Genomic DNA, 20393 nt, shown 5'->3' with positions numbered 1-20393 from the left:
AGTGTGCTAGATGTTGTATACCAATAATTGTCTTTCCAGTCAGCTGCTGTACAGCTGTGATTCCCCAGTCAGATACAGTGATATAAATACTCTGAGTGGTGCAGTAAGAGTAATATAGAAAAAGATGATCTGCTGTGGCAACCCCTAACGGGAGCAGCTGAAAGAAGAAGAAGAAGGTGCAGTAAGAGTAACAATGCTAAAGCAGCTATTGTATTTAGAATAGTTTGACCATTCTGTGGACCATTATATTGTTACAGGTTAATTACAATCAGATGAATTAAACTAATAGACGATATGCAGTTAATTTCAGTGTATTTATAAAGCCGCGTCAGGGATATGGATCTAAAAAAGAAAGGGTAATCACACAGGAACAGTAGCACTGCTTTGACGCTGGGTGCCGCCAGTCTGCAAAACCGAGCACAGAACTTGTGTACGCCAGGGTATGAGCTACTGTGGAAATGTGCGTGGCTTTACACCAAGTTTAGGTTTTACACATTGCGATTTGAGTGTGGAAATGGGCTTACACAACATTTTTGTGCGTACTCACCGTTTATACATGAGGCCCCTGGTGAGGTGGTGCAGTGCAGTGTAAATAATCTCTCTCTAAATGTTGATAAGACAAAATAGATGTTTGCTGATTTCAGGAAAACATTGACCAACAATTCCCCACTACTCATCATTGGCTCCACCATGGACAGAGTCAGTCGAACAAGTTTCTTGGTGCACGTATCTCTGATGACCTCCTCTGGACAAACAACGCTAACTCTGTTGCCAAGAAGGCGCAACAGTGTCTTTATTTTCTGCAGTGATGGAAGCAAATCAGTTTTGCCACACTCCTTTCTTACTACCATGGAGAGCATCCTGACAAACTGCATCACTGTGTGGTTTGGGAACAGCAAAGACCCTGAGCACTAGATCCTGCAGTGAGGACAGCTAAGAGGATCATAGTGGTTTCCTACTTCTTCATCCTGGACATTTTGCAACATTATTTCTGCGTAGAGCCTCCGCCATAATGAAAGATGTCTCTCACCCGTTACACACACTGTTTGTCCTCCTGCCATCAGGCAGAATATTCCACCGTATTAGGACCAGTACAGCCAGATTCCATTACAGTTTTTTTTTCCCCAGGCTTGCAGACTTCTGAACTAATTTTGTCTTTACTAGTTTAAAGTAAGCTATTTTAAAAGTCCCATCTGCTGCACATATCTGGCAATCAGCACTGACATTAAACATTAGGTACTGTATCTTTAGAGTAGTTTTTTTCCTTGTATATTATAGGCTTACCAACACAAGTGTTTGGCCCATATAGATATTTTGAAAAGTAGAACTGCAGCAAGTGCTGGCAATGAATAATTTCCTTGTTCTATTTGTCAGGTTTACTTCAGCGTAGGTAAATTAACAATTAACAGCTAAATGTGAGTGAGCAGAGTAGAATCCTGGTAGTATCTTCCTTGCAGCCAGTGCTGCATCGTGACCCTGTGACCCTAAACAGAGTAAATAGATTTAAAAAAAAATAATGGCATACTGTACAGACATCTTTAGGAATTTTAGTTACATTTAGTGCAATGCAAAAACTCCAGCCATTTACTGGGGCTGTGTATGAAGTATTATTTACCCAATGATCCATCTTGCAATCATTTTTAATCCCCCTTATGTTTATAAGACATAGCAAGCTAAAACAGTGGCAATACACACACACACACACACACACACACACACACACACATATATATATATATATATATATAGAGAGAGAGAGAGAGAGAGAGAGAGAGAGAGAGAGAGAGACAGAGAGAGAGAGAGAGAGAGAGAGAGAGAGAGAGAGAGAGAGATGAATAAATATACAAGTAATTATAGATAAATAAGTATTCCAGTCTCTGTGATGTGGCACAGCTTTAATATAAATATATATATATATATATATATAAAACATTCTTAGTTCTGAATCACAATCTGATTAATTACGTGGTTACCTACCACGTAATGCTTGTAGTTGGTCAGCCACTTAGCCATGTCCTCTTGGTTGTGAGAAGCAGTTCATAGATATGTGATACCATACCCGTCAAATAATGCAAAGAGTACATGACACATATTTTGCCCTTATTGAGACTCGTCAGGTGTATGCGCTTTTTCAGGGAGAGAATCTCGGACATCTTTGTATTGTTTGGTAGATACTGTATGTATTGTATGTGTGTATAGAAATCTGCCTCCTGCTTAATGGAGTAGCATTTCAGTGCAGCATGAAAACATAATGCTATAAGTAGCATTAACAAAAAACAAAAACAAAGTAACCACAGAGACATAGGCCCTGGGGATAATGTAAGGGTGACATGGTAGAGATGTGCTATACTGCCATTATGTATTTTTGAGATGCTACATTGTTGGACTCAAAAGGTAGTGAGTACCATGGCAATATTTTTTTGTAATTAATAGAGAACACAGTAGTGTTACAGTGAATGTGCAATACAAGACATTATTAAACAGTGACATGACTTTGATCTTTGTGGGATGTCTCATGGGATTATTAATCCCACCAAAAGCCTAGTTATCATCATACAAGCAGTTCTCCAAGGGTAAAATATGTGAAGTAATCTGAACACTTGGGAATAGCTTGTCTAAAATATTTGCATTGATTGAAATTAAGTAAATGATTTTTTTCTGCTCCTAGAAGTAAATAAACTGCTTAATAGTGATGAGCGGCAAGTATAACATAGTTAACCCTAAGTGCTAAAAAGGTAAAGTTACTCCAATTATTATGTTTTTTTTTTTCAACACAAAACAAAGAAAATGCCAAGTGAGGATTATGATAGTATTTTATTTTTTGTTCTTGTAAATTATAATTAGATTATTGTAATGAAGGTACTGCTTAACCTGCAGTTTAGCAGTTATGGCTTCTTTAATCTTTTTTTAATGTTAAAAAGGTTTTTTGCCTGTTATAACTGTGATCATCATGAATTATGATTAGCTGATCTGCTTTGCTGATTCTCAGGTGAAGGTGTTTTTGTTTTATTTGTGATTTTTTTTAATTGATGACTTTTAATTTCTGCTAGTTCTTACAGATTTTTCATTTCCCCTTTTATTACTTCTTATTCCTCTGCTGTTTTTGTTTTCTTCATGTTTCATTTTTAGGAGTTGATTTTAAAATCAAAACAGTAGAGCTAAGAGGAAAGAAAATCAGATTACAAATTTGGTAAGTAGGACATAGTTGCTTAGCAATCTGATTAATAAAATGTATGATTTCATGGTGTACATGCTATGTAACTAAAAGCTTGGCTGGTTTTGCTGTAAAGCTAACTACTAACAGTTGCATGATTACTGTAAAGGGAGAAAACAGATTAACTTACTTAAGATCTTCCAGTTAAAAGTTCTTTTATTAATCCTCTAACTTGTATGTTTATTCATTCAACAACCATCTACCTTTCATCTTAATGTCATCAATTATAATTAGCAATTTCCATTAAATAATTAAAATTTAATGAAATACTCTCAACACTATTAAAAGCTATGTAATCTTAAAACAACTTAGATTTATATGCAAATATTGAACAGCCTGAAGGACAGTGGTGCCCAAACTAATGTAAGAAATAATCATAAAAATAAAATTAACCGCCTCGTTTAAACACTGGCTAAATAGTATATGTGATAGTTACCTTTTCAAACCTGTATATATGTAATGCAACATTGACTGATTCCCTCACACACTCATTGACAAAAAAGAGTATCACCTGTTAAAAAGCTGAAATTTGGTAGAACTGTGCATTTAGGTGAGTAGGTATCCACTGAGAAAGAGCATTTCAATATATCAATATTTAGGGCTAAACCTCCTTCCACAGTAGAAGAACTAAATACCCCAAAATCTAACAAATGGCTTGGCAGATTTAATTGAAATTTGGAAGCAGTATAGAAAAAAGAAAATTACTCAATACATGTTTTTTTGTTATCTGTCTATATTTGTCGATAATGTTGTAGCAAGGGGGCAATTCTAATGCATAGTGCTGAGAAGTGCTTTATGGGGCACAGTTATGAGGCTTGCCATGTGTGCAAATGAAGGCTGCTGGCAGAACAGTTGTACTAGCAATAAGATGAAAGGAGTGGAAAAATGTAAATGCTCTGCATTGGAAAAAAGAGAGGGAATTAAGGCTTTGAGGGCTCTCCGATTTCATGTAATAACAACATCATGGTCCAGTCCAATTGAGCAATGGCACCATCTAGAATTCCTAATTCCTGTCTCTTCTTGGAGCCTGAATCTGGATGCAAAAGACCTTGATGGGGAGTTCGCCTAACAATAAAGCAGGTCCCGTTTGGCTTCTGCTGAAAGAACTATAACAAGAAATGACTAGTGCATCTCAAAAGCCTGGCAAGGGACCGGGCGAAGTGGCGTGAGCTGGCCTGTAATGCCATCAAATCATCAAAGGATCGGTCGAACTTGATGAAAGTACAATTACTAAAATAAACATGTTCTGATCTCCAAAGGATGCCACTAGACAACATGTCTTGTAAAATTTAAAACACATTTTGAGAGGGAACAAGATGTTGACAATACGGAGTCCTTCTGTATGGTTTTAACTTTAACCACTGGATGGAATGATATGTGGCGTGAGCTATGAAGTGGGGAGGAAGGTTCAACAAAGCTCAAGTAAGATGTGCGTAGCAATAAAGTTCAAGACGGGTTGCAAAAAACCTTTGCTTGAAGTACACATCTCCCCAGCCTTTACTGTACCAACTAAATTTGCAGCCTGTAAATGACATTGCCTTTTGTAATAAGTTAAAAGTACAACGTGATTTAGTGTTACAAGATTGTCTGGCTATGGATGGGGAAACAAAATAGAAGCTTGAACATGCAACTGAAGAAAAACACAAAAAGTAATGCTTGGGAGAAAGACATAAACATAATAAATAAATATAAAAACTCCCAAATTTCCCATTATCCTTACTGATTTCTTGTTTCAATTCAAGAGAGAGTTTTCTGTAACATTATGTTTTGCAGTGACCATCAGGAGTAGCCGTGTGTGTCATGTTCATGAGTAAGAAGCCCCAGTAAACAAATAATACAGTACTGTATTAGGCCCTGGTAAAAAGCAATAAATATTGTATACAGAACCATACTGACTTAGTTACATAGTACTTCTGATGCATCTGATTAACCAAAGACACTGTAACTGAGGCCCATATTTAACACAGCTAGTACATTATATGCTTCTTTGCTGGTGTATTTAAATAGTTGAAAACTGGTGTGAAGATGAACTGTTAACATTTTACTGTTATTGGGTCTCTTGAATAGGCACAATACCCATGGGGCACTGAAGTCAAATGTCTTTTTTTTTTTTTTAAGCATACTCTGATAATATAAAATAAAATAATAAATAATACAATTTCCCTCTCATGTAGTGAGATAATGTAAAGTACGGAGAAATAGCAAAACTTTTCTGGATTCTGGTGAACTGACATTTTTCAAGCTAAGACTGTATTAAACCTATAACCCATTGATACTTTCTTCCAAAACTCCAGACTCATTAATTTTAGTTACTGTAAATCGTTTTTTTTTTTTTTTTTTGTTTGGATTTGGATCTTGTATTGTAGCTTTATTAATTATATTATCAAACTCTTCTACAAACAGTAGGCGATTGTTCATTGTCATAATGAAATTTGTTTTATATTGTTTATTACAGAGCTTGAATCATTGTGAATATCATAGATTTTGTAGAAAAACATGTACAGTTTAACTTAATAAAGTGTGAAAGTTCTACAGAACCTTCATGCCAAAATTTTATTAACGGACTGCTGATATTAATGATTCTATTTAATCACCATCAAAGATCAGAAGTAAAAATACATGATCTGTGAACATTTTGAGAGTGCTGTGATGTAACCATCATATCTTACAGTTATCAAAGCGTGATTGAGAAAATTAGTGAGGTGGATCATTGGCTATGAAAATAATACCACACATATTGCAGAGTAGGAGATATTCAGATTTACTTTTTTTGGTTACAGTATATTTGTTCTATAGTTGTGGCACATTAAAATCTCCAGAAGTTTCAATCCAAGTGCGTACAGTATATTTTTGTTCTTGCGGACAAAATGAACTGCTGCATATGCATTGGATTTCTCAGTATAAAATTTATAACTTAGTGTTTCATAACTTTCACATTGATCAGATAATCAAGAGGTTCAGCTCTTAATTCTAGTTTGAAATGCAAACATGAAGTTACTGTGCTAATTATAATATAACCTCTCATTCAGTACCTTACAGTCTAGAAGAAAAAGTTCTTGCAACTGCTTGGACAACTGCCTTAGAGAACTGAGTGACAGGGTGATGGTGAAAAATAACCTGTGCACTGACAGACCCAGACAAAATGTCACGTGATGGCCAAGATTTTTACAACACTATATTAAATCACTAGATTACTTTATAAAATATCACTACAAAAAAAAAGTTAAAAATTCATTAAAAGCACATACAGTGTGTATTTGAAGTATCATTTGATTTATCAGACACAGTGAAACAAACCTCAGTGACTTAAATATTTCAACAAATAACCATAATATAAAGAGGAAATCTGCAATGTCCAATCTAGGATCAAGCTGTTGGATCATACAACAGCCTCAGTGAAGGCAGTTTAAGTCTGCCATCAAACTAACAAAATTTATGTCTGCCAAGTGTAAGTGGTTTAAAGACAGCATAACGGGAAATGCTGCGCTCTGTAAAATGTGAAAATCAAAGTGAGTTTTCCTTTTTTACACATGCAAATGTGTTTGTATTACTGTGTTTTCCTTTTTTGTCAATTTCATGAATATTTTTTTTTTTTCTTTTTTGATAACTAACTTTATTTTTGGGTTTGATTTCTACCAAGTGTCTGATGCTTTGATGCTTCTGGGTTAGACTGTGATGGATTAGGTGAATTCAACAATAAATTAGTAGATGAATTGGGAGTCATTATTTGTCAAGTCAAGTTGGGGAGCATGCACTGGTACAGTGAGTTGCCGCACCCACTACATGACAAAACAACTCAGGATCCCGGTTGGCAACCCCCTAGGCAGACGCGCGGTCCAGTCCCACCCTCTATCTGTCGCAGCCAGGTGTTACATGGGTGACCCCTTGGCCTGGTCCAGCCACTCGGGTCCCAAACAATGAGGATCTTATGAGCCGGATCACCCTCGAGGAAACGCGCCACTTGGCCGTAGTGCCGTAACTGACACTCCCTCACAATGCAGTTAATGTGCCTCATTCAGGATTCCATGAGCAACAGCTCATTAGACACACAGTCAAACCAACGATACCCAAGGATTTTCCGGAGAGACACAGTACCAAAGGAGTCCAGTCTTCATCTCAGGTCATTGGATAGTGTCCATGTCTCACAACCTTATAGCAAGACAGGAAGCACCAGGACTCTAAAGACTTGGACCTTTGTCCTTTTGCATAGATATTGGGAGTGCCAAACACCCCTTTCCGGCGACCTCATGACCCCCCCATGCTCTCCCAATCCGTCTATTGACTTCATAGGAACTCATTATGAGTTTGTATTATTTGTTAGATTATTAAATATTTTTGTCGCTGGTAATAATATCTGCAAGTCCAGAATAGGAAGAGGCAAGAACCATGTTTTAGACTCTGATGTGAATATAAAGTTGTCATTTGTAGCAGTGTTAAATCAACTTGGGACATTTTTTACTAATTTAAATGTACATTATGTAATGCACTATTAAAAAGTCTCCCAGCAGTACGAGGGAGTCCACAGCAGGTAAGCCTTCTAGCACCCCCTCCAGGCACTCCAAAAAGGGTGGGTACTCCAAACTGCTGTTCGGCGCATACGCACAAACAACAGTTAGAACCCATCCCCCCACCCGAAGGCGGAGGGAAGCTACCATCTCGTCCACCGGGGTAAACCCCAATGTACAGGCTCCAAGTCGGGGACAATAAGTATGCCCACACCCGCTTGGTGCCACTCACCGGCAGCAACCCTGGAGTTGTAGAGTCCAGCCTTTCTCAAGGAGATTGGTTCCAGAGTCCAAGCTGTTCGTCGAGGTGAGCCCGACTATATGTAGCCGGAACCTCTCGACCTCACGCAGTAGCTCAGGCTCCTTCCCCTTCAGAGGGGTGACATTCCACGTCCCAAGAGCCAGCTTCTGTAGCCGAGGATCGGACCACCAAGGTCCCCGCCTTCAGCCACCACCCAACTCACACTTCACCCGATCTCCTTGGCCCCTACCATAGGTGGTGAGCCCATGGGAAGGGGGACCCATGTTGCCTCTTCAGGCTGTGCCTGGTGTGGTTGTTGAGCCCCATGGGTGCAGGCCTGGCCACCAGGCGCTCACCATCGAGCCCCACCTCCAGGCGTGGCTCCAGAGGGGGGCCCTGGTGACCTGAGTCCGGGTGAGAGAAAACACTGTCCAAATTTTTTATTCATCATAGAACCGCTCTTTGTCTCATCCCTCACCTAGGACCAGTTTGCCTTGGGTGGCACTACCAGGGGCATAAAGCTCCGGACAACAGAGCTCCTAGGATCGTTGGGACATGCAAACCCCTCCACCACGATAAGGTGGCGGTTTGAGGAGGTTCCCTCGTACTGCTGGGAGACTTCAATGCTCATGTGGGCAATGACAGTGAGACCTGGAAGGGCGTGATTGGGAGGAATGGCCCCCCTGATCTGAACCCGAGTGGTATTTTGTTATTGGACTTCTGTGCTCGTCACGGATTGTCCATAACGAACACCATGTTCAAGCATAGGGGTGTTCATATGTGCACTTGGCACCAGGACACCCTAGGCCTCAGTTCGATGATCGACTTTGTGGTCGTGTCGTTGGACTTGCGGCCACATGTCTTGGACACTCGGGTGAAGACAGGGGCAGAGCTGTCAACTGATCACCACCTGGTGGTGAGTTGGCTTCGATGGTGGGGGAGGATGCCAGTCAGGCTCAGTAGGCCCAAACGTGTTGTGAGGGTCTGCTGGAAACGTCTGGCAGAGTCCCCTGTCAGAAGTAGCTTCAACTCCCACCTCCGGCAGAACTTCGACCACGTACCGAGAGAGGTGGGGGACATTGAGTCCGAATGGGCCATGTTCCATGCCTCTATAGCTGAGGCGGCTGACCGGAGCTGTGACCATAAGGTGGTTGGTGCCTGTCGTGGCGGCAATCCCCGAACCCGTTGGTGGACACCGCCGGTGAGGGATGCCATCAAGCTGAAGAAGGAGTCCTACCTGACCCTTTTGTCCTCTGGGACTCTAGAGGCAAATAATAGGTACCGACAGGCCAAGCGGAATGCGGCTTTGGTGGTTGCTGAGTCAAAAACTCGGGCATGGGAGGAGTTTGGGGAGGCCATGGAGAACGACTTTCTGACGGCTTCGAGGAGATTCTGGTCCAGCGTCTCAGGAGGGGGAAACCGTGCAATGTCAATACTGTATATGGTGGGGATGGTGCTCTGCTGACCTCGACTCAGGACGTTGTGGGTTGGTGGAGGGACTACTTCGAAGACCTCCTCAATCCCACTAACATGCCTTCCAATGAGGAAGCAGAGCCTGGGGACTCGGAGGTGGGCTCCCCCATCTCTGGGACTGAGGTCACTGAGGTGGTCAAAAAACTCCTTGGTGACAGGACCCTGGGGGTGGATGAGATATGCCCGGAGTTCCTCAAGGCTCTGGATGTTGTAGGACTGTCTTGGTTGACACGTCTTGCATAGACATATTTATCAACATCGCATGAACATCGGGGACAGTGCCTCTGGATTGGTAGACCGGGGTGGTGGTCCCTCTCTTTAAGAAGGGGGAGTGGAGGGTATGTTCCAACTACAGAACCAGTCTACATGTGTTTTGTGGACTTGGAAAAGGTGTTCGACTGTGTCCCTCAGGGAATCCTGTGGGGGGTGCTCCGGGAGTATGGGGTACCGGACCCCCTGATTAGGGCTGTTTGGTCCCCATACAACTGGTGTCAGAGCTTGGTCTGCATTGCCAGCAGTAAGTCGAACCTGTTTCCAGTGAGAGTTGGACTCCGCCAGGGCTGCCCTTTGTCACCTATTCTGTTCATAACTTTTACAGACAGAATTTCTAGGCGAAGCCGTGGTGTTGAGGGGGTGGACTCAGGTTTGGGTCACTGCTTTTTGCAGATGATGTTGTCCTGTTTGCTTCATCAGGCTGTGATCTTCAGCTCTCTCTGAATCGGTTTGCAGCTGAGTGTGAAGCAGCTGGGATGGGAATCAGCACTTCCAAATCCGAGACCATGGTCCTCAGCCGGAAAAGGGTGGAGTGCCCTCTCAGGGTTGGGAGCAAGATCCTGCCCCAAGTAGAGGAGTTCAAGTATCTCAGGGTCTTGTTCACGAGTGAGGGAAGAATGGAGCGTGAGATTGACAGGCAGATCAGTGCGGCGTCTGCAGTGATGCGGGCTCTGCATCGGTCTGTCGTGGTGAAAAAGGTGCTGAGCCATAAGACAAAGCTCTTGATTTACCAGTCGATCTACGTTTCTACCCTCACCTATGGTCAAGAGCTATGGGTAGTGATCGAGATCACAAATACAAGCAGCTGAAATGAGTTTCCTCCGCAGGGTGTCTGGGCCTTCCCTCAAAAACGGGGTGAGAAGCTCAGTCATCCGGGAGGGGCTCAGAGTAGAGCCGCTGCTCCGCATCGAGAGGAGTCAGATGAGGTGGCTCGGGCATCTTATCAGGATGCCTCCTGGACATCTCCCTGGTGAGGTGTTCTGTGCACGTCCAACCGGGAGGAGGCCCCGGGGAAGACCCAGAACATGCTGGAGGGGCTATGTCTCCTGGCTGGCCTGGGAATGCCTTGGGATTCTCCTGGAAGAGCTAGAAGAAGTGGCCGGGAGAGGGAAGTCTGGGCTTCTCTGCTCAAGCTGCTGCCCCTGCGACCCAACCTCGGATAAGCAGAAGAAGATGAATGGATGGATGGACCATTAAAAAGGTATGCAGTTAAGTTGCCTGCTATATTTTTTCATGAGCAGCATACAATTTAGAGTATCTGTTCAGTGTCATGAATGAATGAAGTTTAAATAAAAATAACCCTTTAATTAATACATTTTTAAGTATGTCCTGTAATACACAAAAGTTTCCTTTTATTAAATTTGAATAAATACATATATTGCACAATTAGTAAGAAGTGGTTATGGGGTAAGTTAGTAAATTGCTCTCACAGAGAAATATATTTGCTTGCAGAAAGCTAGTTCTTAGAGGACAATATGAGTGTAAAAGTAGAGATAACATGTTTTTGATGACGCAGCATGGAATTGGTTGGAAATGAAAAAGCATTGTCTAGAATTATTAGACAGTGACAAGTTCAGCTGTAGGTGGGTTTGTGGATGTCATTTAAAGGTAAGGAACATGAGAAATGTAAAAATACATTTAAACTGCTTGCACAAAGATATTATAAGGTTGAATACTGTGTCATGCTAAAAAAACAGAAACCTGCCAAAGAAGATAAAACATCAGGCTACATTGGAAAATAAATGTTTACTTCATGACATCTATTCATTTTAGTCAATCAGACTCAAAAAGAGAGTGTTGGAGGTATAGTAATGTATTACATGAGAAAAGTCTAGGTGGTTGTTTTAATTACTTACCCTCATAGAGTTGGAAGTACTTGACCCAGAGTTTAAAAGTTACCGTAATTGCCTGCTTCTTGAACAGAAGACAGTGTTATAACATGTGTGAGGGTAATTTCATAAAACATTTAAAATGTAACTCTGAAGAGAGCAGGAGTGAAAAAAGACTCACTTTCTACATTATGGACATGTTTGATGGAAACACAACATGCATTTATTAATCTTCACTGAATGGCTCTTTAAGTAAAAAAATAAAATAAAACTGTAAAACTGAAATGTAAATGGCTAGAACCTCATAAGAGTAAGCTAAAAACAGACTGGCAGATGAAGGCAGTGTGGTGTAGTGGTTAAGACTTTGGACTTCAGACCTTGAGGCTGTGACACTTGACCTGCCAGTGCTCCAATTGCAAAACGAAAAGTCTTTGTCTACAGAATTAAGTAATAGCAAACATCTAATCATATTTTTTGAATATCACATTGTTTATCCCATTTTAAACTGCAAGAAGTTTTTTTTTTAATTTATAGAAGTTCCCTTTGGTAATTATTGTATAATTTTATTGTGAATAAATAATTTAAAATTGAAAAATACTAAAACATATCCCTTAAGTACTGTTTTTCAATTAATGAAAAAGGTTATTAATTTAGTACCTGCACATGTAAAGATAAATTTAGTACATCCATATACAGCCCATGCTTTAATCGTGCCATGCCTTTAAAGTTAATCCATTTGATGTAAATTGGGGGACAAAGGACATCCCCAATCATAAATAAAATACAAGCCCTGTCTTTATTTCATTTTTATCAGTTGTAGTTGTTTTATTCTCGTGATCTGGATGTTAAACCCAGCGTTGATGTATTTTTATTGAAGTTTCTCCTTCAGCATCTAAATGGCTTTCACATTGTTTCACTGACAACATTTTGATGTAGTTCAATCAGTTGTAGACATTAAAGACATGGGCAAAGCCTAACTGCAACAAATCACATTCAGGGCACTGTATTTTGAGTAAGTAACAGCCAGATGTCCCAATTCATAGTTTTGGTTGAACAAATTGCAAATTTGTGATTGAGTGTACCCTGGAATACTGGGATAATATCCAGTCTTCATATCGAATCCACAGTGTGTGTGCACACAGGAAACAAAATCCCTTTTGGTTTACCATTCCAGTACTTTAGGATAATATTATTTCCTTGATATATCTCTGAAAAGTTAATTATTGTTTATTATTGTCCAAGAATATCCTAGGTTATTGTGCGTGCAAAGCTATGAATGTATTGCCTTTGCTCTGCATTTACTTAAATGTGTATTATCAAGAAACATTCTCAAACACACTTAATTGAGTTCTATATACTTGGGCATAAGGCAGAAGAATACCCTGCCCATGGTCCCTGGCAGGGCTCACTCACACTTGTGAAGAATCATTTTCAAATTGCCAATTAACCCAGCCTGCATGTTTTAGAAAATGTGAAATATATTTCTGGAATACCCAGAGGAAAACCCACAATACAAAGAGCAACATGTTGCTCAAAATGAATGGATGTTCAAAATGAACAATAAACAAGTCTATACTTTGTTTTTGCACTTTGTATATTGCGCATATTGTGTGCAGTTGTAATCAGTTACAGGCTATGTTTCTATGCACATATTGTGCAACATATGTAACAGGCAAATATTTGATTTTGCATTATTCAGTGATGAAATTATAAGCAAAATTAATCTTCCTACAAACAAGCATACAAATCTGTGGGTGGTTTGTCCATCGTATGTATTCTACAGCTGGCATAATGCTTAAGTGGTTTCTTTCTTCCAAGTTTTTTTTTTTTTTTAAACACTGTTAGCTGTTTACAGTAATATCCTTTAAAGAATGCTACACACAGTGTAGCAGTCCAGTAGTTACTGGATACTCTCATTAAAGAAATTGAGAATTCCAAAAATACTTTATTTTGTTACACTTTAAGTAATCATCATAATCCTTAATTGACATTGTGCATTTGTGAAAAAATAAAATATGCTTGTAGTAATTTCAGCCTTTTTTTATTAACCTAGATTTAGTGCTTTTTATTATGTGAAAAAAGTGAAAGGCAATCAAATAAGTATCATGGGGAAAGGAGCATAAGAAAAATGGAAGCAAGGAGACAGCCCTGGCCAAGATCAACCAAGAAAAAGTAATTTATACTGATGATGATAAAATGTCTCCAAGTGCCATTGTGGTAGTATGCCGAGTAAGTGTGCTGGACGTCCTGGAAAGGTTGTTAATTTGGATGCTAAATGGTAGGTGATTGAGCAGGTGTTTGGGATGTCCATGGTTTTGACCATAGAGAGAGAGAAATAGTGATGTATTTACAGTATTTTTGGGTGGCTGATGGTGAACATCACACCTGGAGGTAAAGTATGTTGCTGTGCTGTTCCTTCAAGAGAGCCGGCATCCAGCAAGGTACCTCTGAATTCCTTTTAATTTGGCGTTGGGCCTCATGGGTGCAGAGATACCTAGGATCGTCAAACAGGAATCTGTGGAGATGGTCTCATGACTTACTGCAGACATCCCTCACACCAATAGTAGCTCTAGGCCTGGGTGTAATTCTCCGTCAGCACCTTTGTTACTTTGAGTGGTAAGTCACAATGTGGGTTTGGTAGAAGAAGTGGGGAAGTACTTAAGCCATCTCATTTGATAGACGGGTTCTTGAAATGTTTAGTAATGTCCAAAGAGGCAGCAGTATTTTTTCTTTTCGTTATTTTATTTATTATTTTTTTTTAATTAAAAAAATTATTAAAGGGTAGGCAAGCCAATGTACAGAGGAAAAAAAAAACACTTTCAACATTACAAATTATCTAATCACAGAACAATGACATTATCACTGTTTATCAATGTTACCCAAAACGTTAATTAAAGGGAAAGTTAACACAAAGAGCAGTGAACTATGAACTGAAAGAGAAAACTCTTCGTTAATAGTAACCTATACATTTATAGTAGCGAAGGAACAAAAAGTAAAAAGAAAAAAAAGTAGTCTTACCTCTTCAAACTCATTGAATTGATTAATTAATTAATGTGTACAATCATAAAGTTGAGTCTACGATACCTAATTAAAGTAACATCTTTATTTAATATACAGTATGGGCCTTTTCATATTTAGGGAAGGTATCATTTTAATTGCAATCATTTTTTCAATTTGTTGTTTTAATGCTTCATATTCTTCTTTTGTATTACCCCCTTGTAATTGCTTGTATAGTTTTCTTTCAAAGATAAATGAGAAAACTTCAGCATTCAATCAAACGCAGTGATGTCTTTATTTGGTTTAATATGAAAACAGCTTAAAATACTAAATGTTGTATTGTAAAGATCTGAAACTGTTTTCTCCTCATCATATTTATCAGGTACCCTTACTCAAAGCAGCTTACAAAAAATGTGAATAATGAGTGTAAATGTTAATTTATTGAGAAACTACTAAGTTGACATTACAGATCAAATTTTACAGAAAAGCACAGTAAGCATATCATATAAGTTCCATGGCTAGATGAAAACTGTCTTTATAAAAAAAAAAAAAGAAATAACATATGATCCTAAACTAAATTAAATTTTCCTTTATAGTTGATGTAAAAAAATAATGTAGTTAACCTGAATATTTTTTTCATTATGACTTATTGGTTAAAGACATTGTATGTCAAGTCAGCAGCCAACTAAACTGAGGGTTGGCCAAGTAACTAAAATGAGCATTGAACATTGCCATCATTTTTGTAGAAATCTAAGAAATGTTTTTCTCAAATCCAAGAAACTGGCCAGCAAGAGTTTGCTTTCTGTAATCAGAGAAGAGTATCTGCTACTCTCATGGCTTGGCATTATTACAAAGTGATACTCTTTACAGATCATAATGTGTACTCTCATTGACAAAACCTGATATCAGTGTATGAAATATGTCCCCTTATTTGCTGGAAAACTTGGCAAAATATTTCTGATTAGCAAAAAGTGCCACCAGTTAAAATATGGAAATGTGACACAAAATGCCTTGTGGGGTGGAGTTTAATGGGACATTGTTAAAATTGCAAAGAACAGCATACTGAAGGATCTTCATATCACCAGAAATCTATAATTGAGAAAGGTGTTTTTGCACCTGGAGTAGTTGTTTCGCACTCTGGAGTGTTTACCTCTAAAAAAAATTGTAAAAAAAAAAAAAATGTCTTTTATGCCCAGTGAAAGAAGTCCATAACATGCACTTAGGGTGTTTTATTGTTACTGGTTTTCCTGAAAGTCTTCCGAAAATGAAACTTAAACAAAGTAGCTAATCACGTCTCCTGAATTGGCACAAGGCAAATACACTATGAGTATGAAAATAACTTGGGCTTGAAAAAATGTGTCACAAGTATATCAATCTACATTCTTTGGTGTATTGCCAATAATGCTTTGGAGCCTGCCTGTTAAGTAAATTAGGCTTTTGATCAATGAATATCAGAAAATGTAATTCAACTTTACAGCTGGTGCCACCAGTCAATCAAGGGCCAGATCTATAACTATCCATCAATCCGTCCATGCATCTGTTTTCTTAACCCGCATATCCAGGGCAGAGCAACAGGGGAGTTGAAAGCTATCCCAGCAAGCAAAGACTGCAAGACGAGAACAATCCCTGGACAGGGCACCTTGACTAATAATTTGCAATTACAAACGTCATAGCATAGTTCAGTTGGACTGAGTATCTTGGAAAGGAATGTACATTGGCAGTATCCAGAAACATGTGAAACAAGTTTGTACCTACACCAACATCAGAAACATCAGTTTGCCACATGCATTGTTGTAACATGGGCTAATGAGAACAAAATCATATGTTTATTGAAGGCTTCCATGGCATCTTGGAAGTCTCACCTCTCTCCCTTGTCCACTGGTCAAGAGTTCTTGTGTTCAAGTCAAAAAGCGTAACCTCAAACTATATGGGGTAAGTAACATATCAATAAAAAAAATTGTGGCTTATTCCTTTAAGGCATAATTTAATTCTGTATTAATATATTCACCCTTTATGTTGAGCAGAGTTTACCAGTAGATCCGTGATTTAAATTTTGTATTGTTACATCATTGAACAAGGCACTCTTAAAATACATCACATCTTTAGAAAGTCTACAATTACAAGAAGCACAAAAGATTATGTGGAGAGTAGCAATTGGATGAAAGTTTGGATAGTTAGCTACATATTACTAAAACCACATCTTAGGTGTTATTGCCCCTTTTGTTTGACTTTTTATCAATTTCGTAGATAATACAGAAATGCTAGTGATGTAACCAGTTACCATATCTCTGGTAACTTTAATAGTTGTCAGCTGTTATGTAATCTAATCATCTACAAAAGGTGTATAATAACTTAAATTAAAAAGGTCTGGAGCAAAATGATTGAGGAATGGCACAGGAAGAGAGAGACCCCACCCAACTGCTCAAGAAAAAGATACAAACTGTAGCTATTGTAGTTGCACATCATGAAGCACTTCTTCTTAGAGGAGTGCAAGGTTTCCTCTTGAAGCAGGAGAAGGATGCCATCTCTGAAGCCATGCATGGTAGGTGCTCTTAATCAGTAATGAAGTGGGAAGCAGTTCTTTAACTCAAAAGTTTGATGTTATTTTAGCATGTTTCACTGTTGTGTGCAAGTGGATTTTCCTGAAATAGTTTATTTAACAATATTTGAAACAAAAAACCGTGTTTCACATGTTGTGAGCATATGGCTTGATACCTGACATCTGGCTTAATATAACAAAAGTATACTGAGATTTGTTTTGACATTTTGATATTGTTCAAATTAGTTTCCCTTCAAGCCCACTGTGTCAAGAATTTTGTTGCTTCCATTCTCCTTGAAAACACGAGATTAAAAAATTTCCCACTACAAACAATACTAAGTAACAGATACAAAAATGTTTTTCCTGTCTATTTTGATTGAAATTATATTTAGCTTATGATTTTTTTCCTTCATTCACTCCGAGTATGATAACTGTATAATTTTTGTAAATTAAAAGTATGAAAATTTTAGGTTATATAATTTCAATTCAAAACCAAACTACTGTTAATACATTTAAATGGAAAGTAATTGAGAAAAATCAATAGGCATGCATATGAAAAATTAAGACAAACACACAAAAAAACTATAAATTACATATGTAATATTCAATTATTTTCCTCAATAAATAAATGACCAAGTATAATATTTTTGTCTCATTTGTTTAACTGATTTCTCCTTATCTACTTTTAGGACTGGAGTGAAAATCTGATGATGTTTTAAGTCATATTTATGCAGAAATATAGACAATTCTAAAGGGTTCACAAACTTTCAAGCACAACTGTACATTTTGTTTTCATTTCTGTAACAGTCTGTGTCATATGGGCAGGTATATATTTCATAAAATTTACCATTGTACTAAGTCAGCTAGATCTGTTTGTGAAGTGGTTTAAGAACACAACTCTGTTCCCTGTCATAGACTCCAAGATACACACTACAGTGGAAGGTAGTTTTAGTACATAGCTAGTCTTCTTCTGCTAGTACACAGCCCAAATGTGTTTTACAGCAGTGCAAAATTTGACAGATCGCCTGGCTGCCATAAACCTGCTAAGAAAAGGTCTTCTTTGATAATCAAATACTGAATATAAACTATAGCTGACCTCTACTATATGTTTCACTCTGTTTGGGGTTTGCATTATGTCATTAATCAAATTATACAGTTAATGTAAGTGGGTATCTATGTTTTGGAAAACTTGATAAATGGATTTTGCTTGGTTAAAGAATATAGAAAGTACACGTATAACTTTGTGGTCTGATATTTTATTTATCAGGTTCATCAACAATTAGATTGTTGTCCTATAGATGTTATGCAGATCATAAAAACAACAAAAAAAAAACACCCAAATGCCTTGTTACTTGTTCAGTTTGCCATGTCCTTATTGTGTCTTAATTGCTTTAATATATTAAACCCAAGGTTATGTGACTTTTGCTGACTGTCTTACTGATTTGTACTACAGAGACTATCAACTACCAATGAATGCTTGTAATTTTGTTTATTCCTCTAAACTCAGCTTACTAACTCCACTTTGTCAGGCTTTCGGCTGTGAATGTTTCAGTCATCTTGTTCCACTGTGTTGTGCTCATCTGATTTTTAACTGCCGCATCAACCCTGGCTTCATCAGCACTCCTAACCCTTAACTTCCATCTGATGTCTTCATTGCTCCTGTCTATGAATTTTGGCAAAAGCATTCGCATAGTGAACTCAACGGGCTGAAATTCCATTGCAGACTTGATCTTGAAGATTAAATTAAGGTAAACAAAGATTACTGTACTTATATACACTTGTTGCTGAAATAAAAAAGATTGTATATTAAGGTAATAGAAATAGCATCATTGTTTCTGAAATATAAGCAACTTGTTATATTCCTTTCATCCCATCATTTTTTATAGCTTGTTTTTTGAGGTCTGGCTCACATTGAGCCAAACAAAGCAGCAGCCATACTAGCAAATGTTTGTTGTTATTGTATTCAGTTTTTCAATCACTATACCATTATTGAAGGTCCAGGTTTTTACTTCATGTCTCCACTAGACGTCCGATACTTTTATAAGAATTAAGATAAGCAAATTGAGTCTTAATCATATAAGCCAAAATACATGGGTAAACAGTTGTACCAGATGGAGGATGAAAGCAAAAAAAAAAGAAGTGCCTGTACTATAAGGAGTTTAACCTCCTACTACTACCTTCCTACTATTTTTCTGTCACCAAGATTACTTTGTACCACAAGATCTCATTATGTGTTACTAATAAGGATGAGTTATAAGTCAGGCAACACCAGTGCAGTTGCATAAACCCTTTTCCATCTAAATAAAATATTTGAAAAAGCAATCAGTGCTGGAAGAACCAAATGATCAGCTTTTGTTAAAGGATTTGGCTATGCTACACCACTCTTTAATTGTTCAGTTCACATTAGTCATGGCTCCTGTATGTCAGCCACTTGTCACCATTTATTTTTCTAGCACCCAATCTAGCCATCTGCCTTTATTTCTTACTTTGCTTCCATTTTCTGCTCCAAGACAATGACTAGTTCAGCTTACTTTACATAAGCGTGATAAGTACCATTCATCTACAGGACATTCTCCTAACTAGCAGTACTCGTTACTGGAAATTTATAGATGAGCTTTGTGTAGATCTTCAGCTTGATTATTGATACTCACCCAGAGTATTAGTAGTAGGTACATTATTTTTAAAATTTGCTTTCAGATTCCTTGCATGTACATATACTGTATGGCTGTTGTTATGCCAGATAGCTACAGGTTCATGTTTCATTTTGCGATTTCCTACTATGTGCCTCTTCCAACCAGCTCCTTTTTGTCCCTCATGTATAGTTATTTACATGAAAATTCATGTGCTTATAATTGTAAATGGAAAAGGAAAGCTGATGTTTTCCCCTTTGGCTTTAAACTATAGAAGCCATATTTTATTAAACAAGTGAACAGTGTTTTCTTCTAAGATTTTAAGGCCTTAATTTGATATTTGAAATGACACTAGTTTACATTGTAAGCTCTTTGGGGAGGCACGGTATTACGGAATATTAGTAAATATAGTTACGCGTGAGAATTGATTGGGGCAGGCAAGGATGATGGTGCATTGTTGTTTCACAGATCTGCATGGATTAGTTGGATTTGAGAATATTATTTTAATTGTTTATGTTATTCTAAACGTTTGGCAGAAATGATAAATTGCAGTTTTGGAAACATTTACTTCAAAAGTACCCAGGTTCTTGTCTATTACTTATGAAGTTTTCTTGGAATTTTTTTTGTCTCCACTACTCTAAAAGAAAATGATAATTACTCTACATAGTCTAACATTTTAGTTCAACTAAGAA

General features: G+C 38.1%; 1 protein-coding gene across 1 annotated transcript in view; it reads left to right on the top strand.

Annotated features, from left to right (window-relative positions):
- Nucleotides 1-20393, top strand: part of rab12 (RAB12, member RAS oncogene family) — a 52949-nt gene that overhangs the window by 20354 nt on the left and 12202 nt on the right. Inside the window, exon 2 of the mRNA XM_039754787.1 lies at nt 3130-3190. Coding sequence (XP_039610721.1) covers nt 3130-3190 — 61 coding nt within the window. The remainder of the gene's footprint in view (nt 1-3129; nt 3191-20393) is intronic.

The sequence above is a fragment of the Polypterus senegalus genome, chromosome 5, assembly GCF_016835505.1.
Source record: "Polypterus senegalus isolate Bchr_013 chromosome 5, ASM1683550v1, whole genome shotgun sequence".
Lineage (NCBI taxonomy): Eukaryota > Metazoa > Chordata > Cladistia > Polypteriformes > Polypteridae > Polypterus > Polypterus senegalus.
The sequence above is the reverse complement of the archived record's forward strand: the minus strand, read 5'-3'. Positions and strand labels throughout refer to the sequence as shown.